At 39.5% G+C, this 13699-nt stretch overlaps 1 protein-coding gene across 2 annotated transcripts; it reads left to right on the plus strand.

The window, feature by feature from the left end:
- The first annotated feature begins 1155 nt into the window (after positions 1-1155).
- On the plus strand, positions 1156-13673 carry apex1.S (APEX nuclease (multifunctional DNA repair enzyme) 1 S homeolog). Of its 2 annotated transcripts, none has more exons than XM_018243976.2 (5): positions 1156-1307; positions 1502-1624; positions 3868-4049; positions 5196-5388; positions 12375-13673. In XM_018243976.2, exons 2-5 carry the CDS (start codon positions 1564-1566, stop codon positions 12887-12889), a joined length of 951 nt encoding a protein of 316 aa, XP_018099465.1. In that variant the 5' UTR covers positions 1156-1307; positions 1502-1563; the 3' UTR covers positions 12890-13673. The 2 variants fall into 2 exon arrangements, with proteins under 2 accessions (XP_018099465.1, XP_018099464.1); XM_018243975.2 differs by having other exon boundaries at positions 1302-1394.
- The last annotated feature ends 26 nt before the right edge of the window (positions 13674-13699 follow it).

The raw sequence follows: 13699 nt of genomic DNA on the forward strand, positions 1-13699 counted from the left end.
CCAGTGTAAACCAAAAGAGCTTAAAGGGATACTGTCATCGGAAAACATGTTTTTTTTCAAAACGCATCAGTTAATAGTGCTGCTCCAGCAGAATTCTGCACTGAAATACATTCCTCAAAAGAGCAAACAAATTTTTTTATATTCGATTTTGAAATCTGACATGGGGCTAGACATATTGTCAATTTCCCAGCTGCCCTGGTCATGTGACTGGTGCCTGCACTTTAGGAGAGAAATGCTTTCTGGCAGGCTGCTGTTTTTCCTTCTCAATGTAACTGAATGTGTCTCAGTGGGACATGGGTTTTTACTATTGAGTGTTGTTCTTAGATCTACCAGGCAGCTGTTATCTTGTGTTAGGGAGCTGTTATCTGGTTACCTTCTGTTGTTTGGCTGCTGGGGGGGAAAAGGGAGGGGGTGATATCACTCCAACTTGCAGTACAGCAGTAAAGAGTGATTGAAGTTTCTCAGAGCACAAGTCACATGACTTGGGGCAGCTGGGAAATTGACAAAATGTCTAGCCCCATGTCAGATTTCAAAATTGAATATAAAAAAAATCTGTTTGCTCTTTTGAGAAATGGATTACAGTGCAGAATTCACTATTAACTGATTCATTTTGAAAAATGTTTTTTACCCATGACAGTATCCCTTTAAAAGCAGGAAGTAGTGTTCTGGCTATTATGTAACACATCCAAACACTCCAGCCTACATTACATTTTTGCCTAACTATATTAGAAATATTTTTTTTATTTTGCACTGCCTATCTATTTACCCAGTTTTTATTTTTATATTTAACAAATGCTTTAAATGGCTGCCCCATGGCTACACAACAGCCTATTTACATAAACTCTTGTAGTCTTTCTAGAGTAAGCACATAACTTTTATCAATGCATGGCAACAGTACATCATTTTTTGATGACTTTAAAATGATTTTTTTTTGTGTGTCTTACTGTTCCTTTAATTTTATCAGGAGGCTCTGAATGCGACCAGGGACTCGGAAACCACCACAAAACAGTCATAGCATAAATTACTTCTGATTAAATATTGGGAGCTGAGACTTTGGTGGCGGTGGCAATGGCTTTAAAATAAGTTTTCTTTGCTGAAAAAGTAGCAGCTGCGCGAATAAATACTGTGAGATTATCGTAGTGTACAACTACACCACTCCATCCCCTTTTGTTACCCCCCCCGAGGCGACTACGTGACGCGTCACTGCGCATACGTGTAGTCGTGCCCCCACAGTCTCGCTGCACAATCTCGCGAGATTTCCTGTTACATGAGCCAAGGCGCTTTCTATTAACAGCGTTGCTGGACGTGTAAGTAGTAGCGATCCGCGACTGCAGGATTTGCTTAGACAAATGGGACTGTTGGGCGGTGCGATTTATTGCGATTTGTCACTTGGAGTAGGTAGAATGGCTGTGTTTATCACTTCACTGTTAGTAGCAATAGATTAGATTGCTTAGTACTAATAACATGAATGGATGTGTATCTGGCTTTGTTTCATGCACAGGTCCATTGTTCATCACGCTCCGATCTCTGCTCTCCCTGAGGCCAATTTATACGGCTCTGAAAATGCCCAAGAGAGGGAAGAAGGAAGAAGTTTGCGTTGCTGAACCCCAGGAGGATGGGAATGGTAAGCACAAGCTCCAATGATGACCTGTATATCTGATAAACAGGAATATAGAGGAAGCATACCTTAGGGCAGGGGTCCCCAACCTTTTTCTCCCGTGAGCAACATTCAGATGTAAAAAGAGTTGGGGAGCAACGCAAGCATGAAAAATGTTCCTGGGTGCTGCCAAATAAGGGCTGTGATTGGTTGGGCTATGCTATTGGTTGGGCTATGAGGACTGGCAGGCTACAGGAGGCTCTGTTTGGCAGTACATCTGGTTTTTATACAACCAAAACTTGCCTCCAAGCCTGAAATTTAAAAATAAGCTCCTGCTTTGAGGCCACGGAGAGCAACATCCAAGGGATTGGGGAGCAACATGTTGCTCATGAGCTACTGGTTGGGGATCACTGCCTTAGGGTAAGGTCACACTGAGCGTTTCGCCTGGTGACTAATCGCCTTTTCTGTGCGGCGACCAATCTCCCCGTACGCCTTCCATCACTCTTGCGCTGGCTAAAATGAAGAATCGTTGGCCTAAGCACATCACGTGGTGATTCGTTCAAACTTCGTGCGACTGTGGAAAACGAATCACCGTGTGCTCAGCGCCGGCAATTTTTCATTTTAGCCAGCGCAAAAGTGAGGGAAGGTGTTCAGGGAGATTGGTCGCCGCAAAGACGAGGCGATTAGTCGCCAGGCGACTAAATCTCCCCGAAACACTCAGTGTTACCTTACCCTTATAGCCACGGCTTTTTTTGTGGAAACACCCCCTAATGGAAGATGCTTTGAACATAATGTGTAGTTAGGCCCTTTCTTAAGAGAAGGCTGTACAGAACAGTACAAGGAAAGAAACATTATTTTATTATAATTACTCCTTTTATTTACATTTATTATTATGCTTTATAGTCTAACATTTCTTATTATTGCTACCCACAATTAGCACTCAGTAACAACACAACTCTGTCAGAGCAGTGGATCATAAGACCTTTTGGATAATATGCGATGATCAGATCTGATATGAGATAAATGATTCGTTCTTTTTTTTTTTTTTACAAATAAAAGTTACTATAATGGTTAGCCCAAATATTATTACTAAAGTAGCCATTTTTCATGCAACGGCTTTTTTGTGGACACACCCCTAATTACCATGTTAGTTTTACAAAAGAGGGACCAAAAAAAAGTGCCATGCGCAGTGGGGTGAATTTTATTGACCACGCTTGTTTTTTGTGTCCATGCCCCCTAATTACCATGTTCAGTTAACAAAATTTGGCAGCTTATGAAAGATTGAACATATTTCTCTGGGTTTTTTTCAGTTATTACAGTTTTGCTAATAAAGGTGAATTGTCCTTTAAGCTGTGAGTCTAACTTTTCCCAAGGGACCGGCTATCTTATATTGTTACAATTACTTGTTTGCTTATCTCAAAATTGTTAAAAAGTATCTTAGTTGCACCTGGTGGCTGTTCTGGGCTCTCTGCCAAGAGCAAATTAAGTTAGAAACTTTGTTTCTTTTTCTGGCTGTTCAGTGCAGTCAGGACTGTTCAGTACAAACGAGGGACTGCGGGTTGAACTGTCAAAAGCGGAACTGTCCCACTGAAAACGGGACAGTTGGGAGGTATGAGAAGTCATGCCATTGTATTGGCTGCTAAGATTATAAAATACAAGCTTTCAGGACGATTTAGGTCTCTTCTGACATGGTATAAACTTTAGGTTTATACCTGCATTTTAAAGTAGTTACATAGTTAAATTGGGTTGAAAAAAGACAAAGTCCATCAAGTTCAACCCCTCCAAAGGAAAACCCAGCATCCATACACACACCCCTCCATAACTTCACATACATTCTATATACCCATACCTATACTAACTATAGACTTTAGTATCACAACAGCCTTTGATATTCTGTCTGTCCAAAAAATCATCCAAGCCATTCTTAAAGGCATTAACTGAATCAGCCATCACAACATCCCCGGCAGTGCATTCCACAACCTCACTGTCCTGACTGTGAAGAACCCTCTACGTTGCTTCAAATGAAACTTCTTTTCTTCTAGTCTAAAGAGGTGGCCTCTGGTACGGTGATCCACTTTATGGGTAAAACAGTCCCCTGCTATTGGTCTAGAATGTCCTCTAATGTACTTGTAAATCAAACTTATAATCAAACTTAACCAGTAAATCATTGCTCTATATTTTCCTGTGTGGAGTTAAGGCTCACATGGTACAACATTTTGCTACTGTCTGAGAAACATGACCTTATCAGAGTATCCCATTGTATCTTCCAGAGCCAGAGGTTAAGAAGGGGAAGAAGGGAGCAGGGAAGGCTGCAAAGGAGCCAGAACCAGTTGTTTTGTATGAAGATGCCCCAGACAATGTGACCTCAGCTGATGGCAAGAAGTCCACACTGAAGATCAGCTCTTGGAACGTAGATGGAATCAGGGCCTGGATCAAAAAGCAGGGATTGAATGTGAGTAAAATAGTATTACTACATAGCAGAATCAATTAATGGCAGAATTACTCTCTGCAATTAAAAATGTTTAATCTTTAGTCTTCTATAATATTAAGTACTTCTGTGCATTTCACATTGTCAACTGGCTTCCTACACAACACATATATCTTGCAATTACTATACATGTCATCTTTACATGTTTTGCTGGTTAGTTCACAATTTTTTGTTGGTTAGCAAATACAGTTTTAACTGACATTGCCCATCTCCAAGAGCTGTTTACAACCTGTTCTTCCTGTTTGGAGCAGTCATTTTAACAGAAGTTTTGCTTTCTAGTAATAATTATAACATTGGTCTCACCCAGATGTGACAAAGCTGCTGCTGTCTCCTCACATATACAGGATGTGGGGCTTGTGAAACCGAAACTCAGATTCATTTTGAAATCGGCACAAGGTGGAACTTCTGAGAGGCAGAACTTAATGCAATTATGAGATATTACTGGAAAAAATGCAAAACATTGTATCATTTTTGTTTCAGGGTTAACCCAAACATTTGAAATGCATATATATGCAGGTGTTTGTAAAATAGATCTATTGCACTATATATCTAATGTGTGTGCATACAAATGCCAGTTGGGTTGTCAAATGTGCATCCCTCTAGCTTTTAGTAAGTTACAAATCTCAGCGTCCTCAGCTACTATTTGATGCACTGAAAACGAGTTCATTATTGCATAAGTCTGTGTTTATCATTTAGCCTTACATGTGTTTGCATAAAAAATGGCTACTTTAGTAATAATATTTGGGCTAACCATTATAGTAACTTTTTTATTTGTAAAAAAAAAAACTGAATCATTTGTACAATCCTCATATCAGATCTGAACATGGTATATTATCCAAAAGGTCTTATGATCCACTGCAGAGTTGTGTTGTTACTGAGTCCTAATTGTGGGTAGCAATAATAAGTAATGATAGACTATAAAGCATAATAATAAATCTAAATAAAAGGAGTAATTATAATAAAATAATGTTTCTTTCTTTGTACTGTTCTGTACAGCCTTCTCTTAAGAAAGGGCCTAATTACACCTCATGTTGAAAGCATCTTCCATGTTTTAGAAAACATCAACAAGTTGACTTGGTTACAAATGACTCTTGTTTTGTAATTATTTAGTGGGTGCGGGAGGAGGACCCACACATCATGTGTCTCCAGGAAATCAAATGTGCAGAGAAATTGCTGCCTCCAGATATTAAAGATATGCCAGAATACCCCCACAAATACTGGGCATGCCCTGATGAAAAGGAGGGGTACAGTGGAGTGGCCATGCTCTGCAAGGACAAGCCATTAAATGTCACATATGGTATTGGTAAGCATTCACATCCAGATAATTCTGTTTTCGTTTCTTCTGTGTATGTAGTCTGAAAAGATTGCAGTATGTAGGAAGGTAAAGACCTGATGTTTCTTTTTCTTTTAAAGCAGTCCCATTGAATACAATACATTTGTTATAGTCTAGATGAATTAAAATTACTTTTTTTTTCTCCCCCCTGTTTTATCTTTTTTGAATGGCTGCCCCTATGTCTACACAGCAGCTTATTTAACCCTTTAAGTGCCAGCAGAATTTCACATTTTGGTTACGCGAAATGCCAGCCGTTTTTGAAACATTTTGTGCTCTCTCACTTTAGGGGCATTTTCTGAGGGGAAACCTATAGTTTACCTAGGAAAACTATACATTGTTTTTTTCGGTAGAAACTGAGCTTTCTAAATCTGCCTGAGTTTTCATGTATTTCCACCTGTGCAAAAAAATTTATAGTGCTAAATACCAAAAAAAAATGAAAAATTACCATTTTTCATCGTATATCAATTTATACCAGAAAAATATTTCATTTTAGGGATGAAAATCCAACTGATTTGGAAAGCCTTATGTCTCTCGAACGTGCCAATACCAGATATGTATAGTTTTAGGGAGATTTAGGATTTCTGTACAGCAAAAACTCCCGGCAGTATATTACCGAATTTTGAAAGCACTAAGGCAGAAAACGGCATGCTTTAGATTCCAAGGCAAAAAATCCTGAAACCATAGGTTTACCCCAGAAAACCATACATTTTTGAAAAGTACACATTCTGCCGATTACAAAATGGGTAACTATGTCTCTCTACTCCCAACTACCAAACATAAAAGCTTGTCTGAAAATAGCGGTTTTTCAAAAAAAAATTCAAAATTCTGAAAAATCATTTCAAAGGTTTTATTTTGCTGCTCCGCATATCCCAAACTATATTAGGTACCAAGAAAAAGCACCTGAAATATGATTGCCAGGGGTCCACTGAACAGTTTGATACCCATTATGCATAGGTTTACCAAAGTATCTGGCATTTAGAGACACCAATATGAAGTTAGCACATCCAAATTGATCAGGACTTTACTTCAGCTACTGAGAAATCAACACATTGACTGCATTTTTTGTGGGGTAAAAACACAGAAATATATGTTTACCCCCCAAACCCATATATTTTTGGAAAGTACACATTCTACTGAATCTAAAATGGGTACCCATGCCTTTCTGCTTCAAACTACTGAGTCGCAAGGCTTTCCCAAAATTGTCGGTTTTGGTGAAATATCTGAAAATTGCCTCAAACCTTCAACTTCCCAGCACCATATCGCCCATGTATCATTACGTACTAAGAAAAAGCACCCTAAATATGATTGCCAGGGTTCCTCTGAACATTTTGGTGGTCATTGTTCATAAGTTTACCAAAGTATCTGGCATTTAGAGGCCCCAAAATGAAGTTAGCGCATACAAACAGTCCCGTGGGTAACTTCAGCTAATGAAAGATCAACACATTGACTGCATTTTTGTGGGGTAAAAACACAGAAATATATGTTTACCCCCCAAAACCCATATATTTTTGGAAAGTACACATTCTACCGAATCTAAAATGGGTACCCATGCCTTTCTGCTCCAAACTACTGAGTCGCAAGGCTTTCCCAAAATTGTCGGTTTTGGTGAAATATCTGAAAATTGCCTCAAAGCTTCAACTTCCCAGCACCATATCACCCATGTATCGTTACGCACCAAGAAAAAGCACCCTAAATATGATTGCCAGGGTTCCTCCAAACAATTTGGTGGCCATTGTTCATAGGTTTACCAAAGTATCTGGCATTTAGAGGCCTCAAAATGAAGTTAGCGCATACAAATAGTCCTGTGGGTAACTTCATCTAATGAAAAATCAACACATTCACTGCATTTTTGTAGGGTAAAAACACAGAAATATATGTTTACCCCCCAAACCCATATATTTTTGGAAAGTACACATTCTACTGAATCTAAAATGGGTACCCATGCCTTTCTGCTCCAAACTACTGAGTCGCAAGGCTTTGCCAAATTTGGCGGTTTTGGTGAAATATCTGGAAATTGCCTCAAAGCTTCAACTTTCCAGCATCGTATTGTCCATGTATCATTACCAGCATAAAGCATCCTAAATATAAACATAGGGGTCTACTAAACAGTTTGATGCCCAATATGCATAGATATACCAAACTATGTGGCGCACAGAGACCCCCAAATGACAATAGTGTATATACATTTTCACGGCTGACGCGCTGGCTGCTGCAATATAACCACTCGGTGTGTGTATTATGCGACATTAGACCACCTAACAGTACAGAGACCCCAGAAAACCATATATTTTCAGAAAGTACACATTCTGACGAATCCAATATGGGTAAATAAGTGTTTCTACTGCAAACTGCCAAACTGAAAAGCAATGCTGAACATAACGGTTTTTATCAAATTTCTGAAAATCGTCACAAAGCTTGAATTTTACCCCATTATATGCCCCACATTTCGTAACTTATCAGCATAAAACATCCTAAATATGAACGCCAGGGGTCTACTAAACACTTTGATGCCCAATATGCATAGATATACCAAACTATGTGGCGCACAGAGACCACCAAATGACAATAGTGTATATACATTTTCACGGCTGACGCGCGCTGGCTGCTGCAATATGAGCACCTGGTGTGTGTAATATGCGACATTAGACCCCCCTAACAGTACAGAGACCCCAGAAAACCATATATTTTCAGAAAGTACACATTCTGACGAATCCAATATGGGTAAATATGTGTTCCTACTGCAAACTGCCAAACTGCAAAGCAATGCTGAACGTAACGGTTTTTATCAAATTTCTGAAAATCGTCACAAAGTAAACCCCATTATATGCCCCACATTTCGTAACTTATCAGCATAAAACATCCCAAATATGAACGCCAGGGGTCTACTGAACACTTTGATGCCCAATATGCATAGATATACCAAACTATGTGGCGCACAGAGACCCCCAAATGACAATAGTGGTATATACATTTTCACGGCTGACGCGCTGGCTGCTGCAATATAAGCACCTGGTGTGTGTATTATGCGACATTAGACCCCCCTAACAGTACAGAGACCCCAGAAAACTATATATTTTCAGAAAGTACACATTCTGACGAATCCAATATGGCTAAATAAGTGTTTCTACTGCAAACTGCCAAACTGCAAAGCAATGCTGAACATAACGGTTTTTATCAAATTTCTGAAAATTGTCAGAAAGCTTGAATTTTACCCCATTATATGCCACACATTTCGTAACGTATCAGCATAAAACATCCTAAATATGAACGCCAGGGGTCTACTGAACACTTTGATGCCCAATTTGCATAGATATACTAAACTATGTGGCGCACAGAGACCCCCAAATGACAATAGTGTATATACATTTTCACGGCTGACGCGCTGGCTGCTGCAATATAAGCACCTGGTGTGTGTATTATGCGACATTGGACCCCCCTAAAAGTACAGAGACCCCAGAAAACCATATATTTTCAGAAAGTACACATTCTGACGAATCCAATATGGGTAAATAAGTGTTTCTACTGCAAACTGCCAGACTGCAAATCAATGCTGAACGTAACCGTTTTTATCAAATTTCTGAAAATCGTCACAAAGCTTGAATTTTACCCCATTATATGCCCCACATTTCGTAACTTATCAGCATAAAACATCCTAAATATGAACGCCAGGGGTCTACTGAACACTTTGATGCCCAATATGCATAGATATACCAAACTATGTGGCGCACAGAGACCCCCAAATGACAATAGTGTATATACATTTACACGGCTGACGCGCTGGCTGCTGCAATATAAGCACCTGGTGTGTGTATTATGCGACATTAGACCCCCCTAACAGTACAGAGACCCCAGAAAACCATATATTTTCAGAAAGTACACATTCTGACGAATCCAATATGGGTAAATATGTGTTTCTACTGCAAACTGCCAAACTGCAAAGCAATGCTGAACATAACGGTTTTTATCAAATTTCTGAAAATTGTCAGAAAGCTTGAATTTTACCCCATTATATGCCACACATTTCGTAACGTATCAGCATAAAACATCCTAAATATGAACGCCAGGGGTCTACTGAACACTTTGATGCCCAATTTGCATAGATATACTAAACTATGTGGCGCACAGAGACCCCCAAATGACAATAGTGTATATACATTTTCACGGCTGACGCGCTGGCTGCTGCAATATGAGCACCTGGTGTGTGTATTATGCGACATTGGACCCCCCTAAAAGTACAGAGACCCCAGAAAACCATATATTTTCAGAAAGTACACATTCTGACGAATCCAATATGGGTAAATAAGTGTTTCTACTGCAAACTGCCAGACTGCAAATCAATGCTGAACGTAACCGTTTTTATCAAATTTCTGAAAATCGTCACAAAGCTTGAATTTTACCCCATTATATGCCCCACATTTCGTAACTTATCAGCATAAAACATCCTAAATATGAACGCCAGGGGTCTACTGAACACTTTGATGCCCAATATGCATAGATATACCAAACTATGTGGCGCACAGAGACCCCCAAATGACAATAGTGTATATACATTTACACGGCTGACGCGCTGGCTGCTGCAATATAAGCACCTGGTGTGTGTATTATGCGACATTAGACCCCCCTAACAGTACAGAGACCCCAGAAAACCATATATTTTCAGAAAGTACACATTCTGACGAATCCAATATGGGTAAATATGTGTTTCTACTGCAAACTGCCAAACTGCAAAGCAATGCTGAACATAACGGTTTTTATCAAATTTTTGAAAATCGTCAGAAAGATTGAATTTTACCCCATTATATGCCCCACATTTTGTAACGTTTCAGCATAAAACATCCTAAATATGAACGCCAGAGGTCTACTGAACACTTTGATGCTCAATATGCATAGATATACCAAACTATGCGGCGCACAGAGACCACCAAATGACAATAGTGTATATACATTTTCACGGCTGACGCGCTGGCTGCTGCAATATAAGCACCTGGTGTGTGTAATATGCGACATTAGACCACCTAACAGTACAGAGACCCCAGAAAACCATATATTTTCAGAAAGTACACATTCTGACGAATCCAATATGGGTAAATATGTGTTTCTACTGCAAACTGCCAAACTGCAAAGCAATGCTGAACATAACGGTTTTTATCAAATTTCTGAAAATTGTCAGAAAGATTGAATTTTACCCCATTATATGCCCCACATTTCGTAACGTATCAGCATAAAACATCCTAAATATGAACGCCAGAGGTCTACTGAACACTTTGATGCCCAATATGCATAGATATACCAAACTATGTGGCGCACAGAGACCCCCAAATGACAATAGTGTATATACATTTTCACAGCTGACGCGCTGGCTGCTGCAATATAAGCACCTGGTGTGTGTATTATGCGACATTAGACCCCCCTAACAGTACAGAGACCCCAGAAAACCATATATTTTCAGAAAGTACACATTCTGACGAATCCAATATGGGTAAATAAGTGTTTCTACTGCAAACTGCCAAACTGCAAAGCAATGCTGAACATAACGGTTTTTATCAAATTTCTGAAAATTGTCAGAAAGCTTGAATTTTACCCCATTATATGCCCCACATTTCGTAACGTATCAGCATAAAACATCCCAAATATGAACGCCAGAGGTCTACTGAACACTTTGATGCCCAAAATGCATAGATATACCAAACTATGTGGCGCACAGAGACCCCCAAATGGATATATAGTAGATAAAATTTACAAGGCAAAACAAAATAAGGCAGTAAAGGGTGAAATGCAAAAAAATCCAATAAAACCACAAAAATCAATGTTTTTTTTCCAGACTAGTGTTATCGGCTGTCAGAATCACAGTTTGAATATTTTAGATGGGCCAAACAGGTTATACGGCTAGAAAAAAGTGAACACAATATATGCAGAGCTGAAAATGCAATAAAATGGCTAAAAATTCAATAAAATGGCTAAAAATGCACCAAAATACCCAAAATTGCAATATAATCACCGAAATAACATACAAAAGATATTGCACAGTACAGTTAGCGAATACGCTATGCGTAATGGCAATAAAACATTTTTTTCAGCCAAAAAAAGAAACGATGCGATAAGAAAAAAATAAAAAAAGCCACAATGCCATGTATGTGCGTGTGCGTGTGTACAAATGGTAAATTACATGTTATGTGCGCGTGTGTGTGTGTGCACATGTGTGTAAGTGCAGTGAGTGTAAGTGACCCCCCCAATCCCCAAAAATGTATGTGTAAGTGTGAATCTAAGTGTGTATTACTGTAATAAGTGTGTGTTGGTGTGTTTGTGTGTGTAATTGTTGCACTAACCTGAAAAAATCGATGGAGACTGTTGCAGGCGATCAGGAAGAGCCTCTGGAAGACATCTGCCTCGTGGTTCCTGTCTGTGTGCTGTGGGGGCGGAGATCGACGATCCGGTGCAGGCTGCAGCAGCAGGACACGTAAGTAACACGTGCCTGCTGCTGTTTTTGGGCCCCTGGGCGATCGCGCCCCAGGGGCCACTCGATCCCCTGCTCTGCTCGTTGCCTAGGGGCAGGGGATCGAGCAGGAACGGAGCGAGCGGCTCTAACAGCCGCTCCTCCGCTCCTGAAACAGGAAATGCTGCAGAACGTAGAATCTACGTTCTGTGGCATTTCAAGTACCTTTGCCACAGAACGTAGATTCTACGATCTGTGGCATTTAAAAGGTTAAATAAACGTTAGTAGTGTTTGCAAAGCCAATACATACTCTTTCAGTGCCATATTTCAGTGTAGGGCAACAGTACGTTATTACAGGTATGGGATCCCTTATTGGAAACCTGGTACAGGAAAGCCATATCCCATAGACTGTTTTGGTTTTTTTTGGTTTTTTTTACCATAACAATAGAACAGTACTTTTTGCCATAGGTTCCACATGCAGAATCTTAATTTAACACTGTTTGTATGTTGTATACTCTTGTAGGAATTGAAGAACATGATAAGGAAGGTCGTGTTATAACAGCGGAGTTTGACTCCTTTTTCGTAATTGCTGCTTATGTTCCCAATTCAAGCCGTGGCCTAGTGCGTTTAGATTATCGCCAGCGTTGGGATGTGGATTTCCGTTCCTACCTGAAGGGGTTAGACAGCAAAAAACCATTAATACTGTGTGGAGACTTGAATGTAGCACACCAGGATATTGACCTAAAGAACCCCAAGACAAACAAGAAAACTCCCGGTTTCACTCCACAGGAGCGCCAAGGCTTTGGAGAACTGCTGGCTGAGGGCTACCTGGACAGCTTCCGTGAGCTGTACCCTGATAAACCAAGTGCATACACATTCTGGACATATATGATGAATGCCAGGGCTAAGAATGTTGGTTGGAGGCTGGATTATTTTGTGCTTTCTGAAGCGCTACGCCCAGGTTTATGTGATAGCAAGATCAGAAGTAAAGTAACGGGCAGTGACCATTGTCCAATAACACTCTTGATGGTGATATAAATGAAATGATTAAAGGAAAACTACAAGCTGATCTAGTATGCAACGTGATTTTGTAATATACATAAAATGCCCAAAATGTGAAATATGAGATTTTGCTGCTTCATAAATGGAATCTTTCTGGGTTAGCATAATTTGTATTTTTTTTTTCATTCTTTGCTTTACTGACTAGAGAACTGTTGACAGTACTTTGTTATTGGGCTATTGTGAAACATAGCAGTAATTTGCTATGTACTAAGGGAGACTACTGCTACTTAGTCATAACACATACACACAAGACATGTTGCAAATTCCTTGTTTAGCTAGACGATTAGTCTTAGATTATTTGAATCATTAAACCCTAAATACTGTATGGCCATATCAAATGGCTATATAAACTGTATTCATCACCCTCTTTTAAACACAGCCCCCTTTATGGCAAAACTGCAATTATTTTGGTGCTAACCATACGGAAAACCATTATTTACCCACATGTGGGATTTGAAGAGTGTTTGGGCAAAACTGTATTAAGTCAAATAATGATCGGTGCTTAAAAAGTGCCCCTAGTGATGAAATTTGGAACTTCAGTTCAGCAACTGGTGGAAAGCGGTTGAAGATCCCTGCCATAAGAGGATGCACATATGCTACATTCATGTGATACTCCATGTATTCATATAAAGAAATGTGGGCTTCTTAGCTGTAAGAAACAATACAGTTATAAAGAATATACTGAGGTGCTACTTCTGTATGTGATTTGACACTGTAAGATGTAAGATATTTTTGACATTTATTAAAAAATGTTTTATAATCTGTTACATTTCATTTGTCAATCTT

This window comes from Xenopus laevis, chromosome 1S (genome assembly GCF_017654675.1).
Source record: "Xenopus laevis strain J_2021 chromosome 1S, Xenopus_laevis_v10.1, whole genome shotgun sequence".
Classification (NCBI taxonomy): domain Eukaryota; kingdom Metazoa; phylum Chordata; class Amphibia; order Anura; family Pipidae; genus Xenopus; species Xenopus laevis.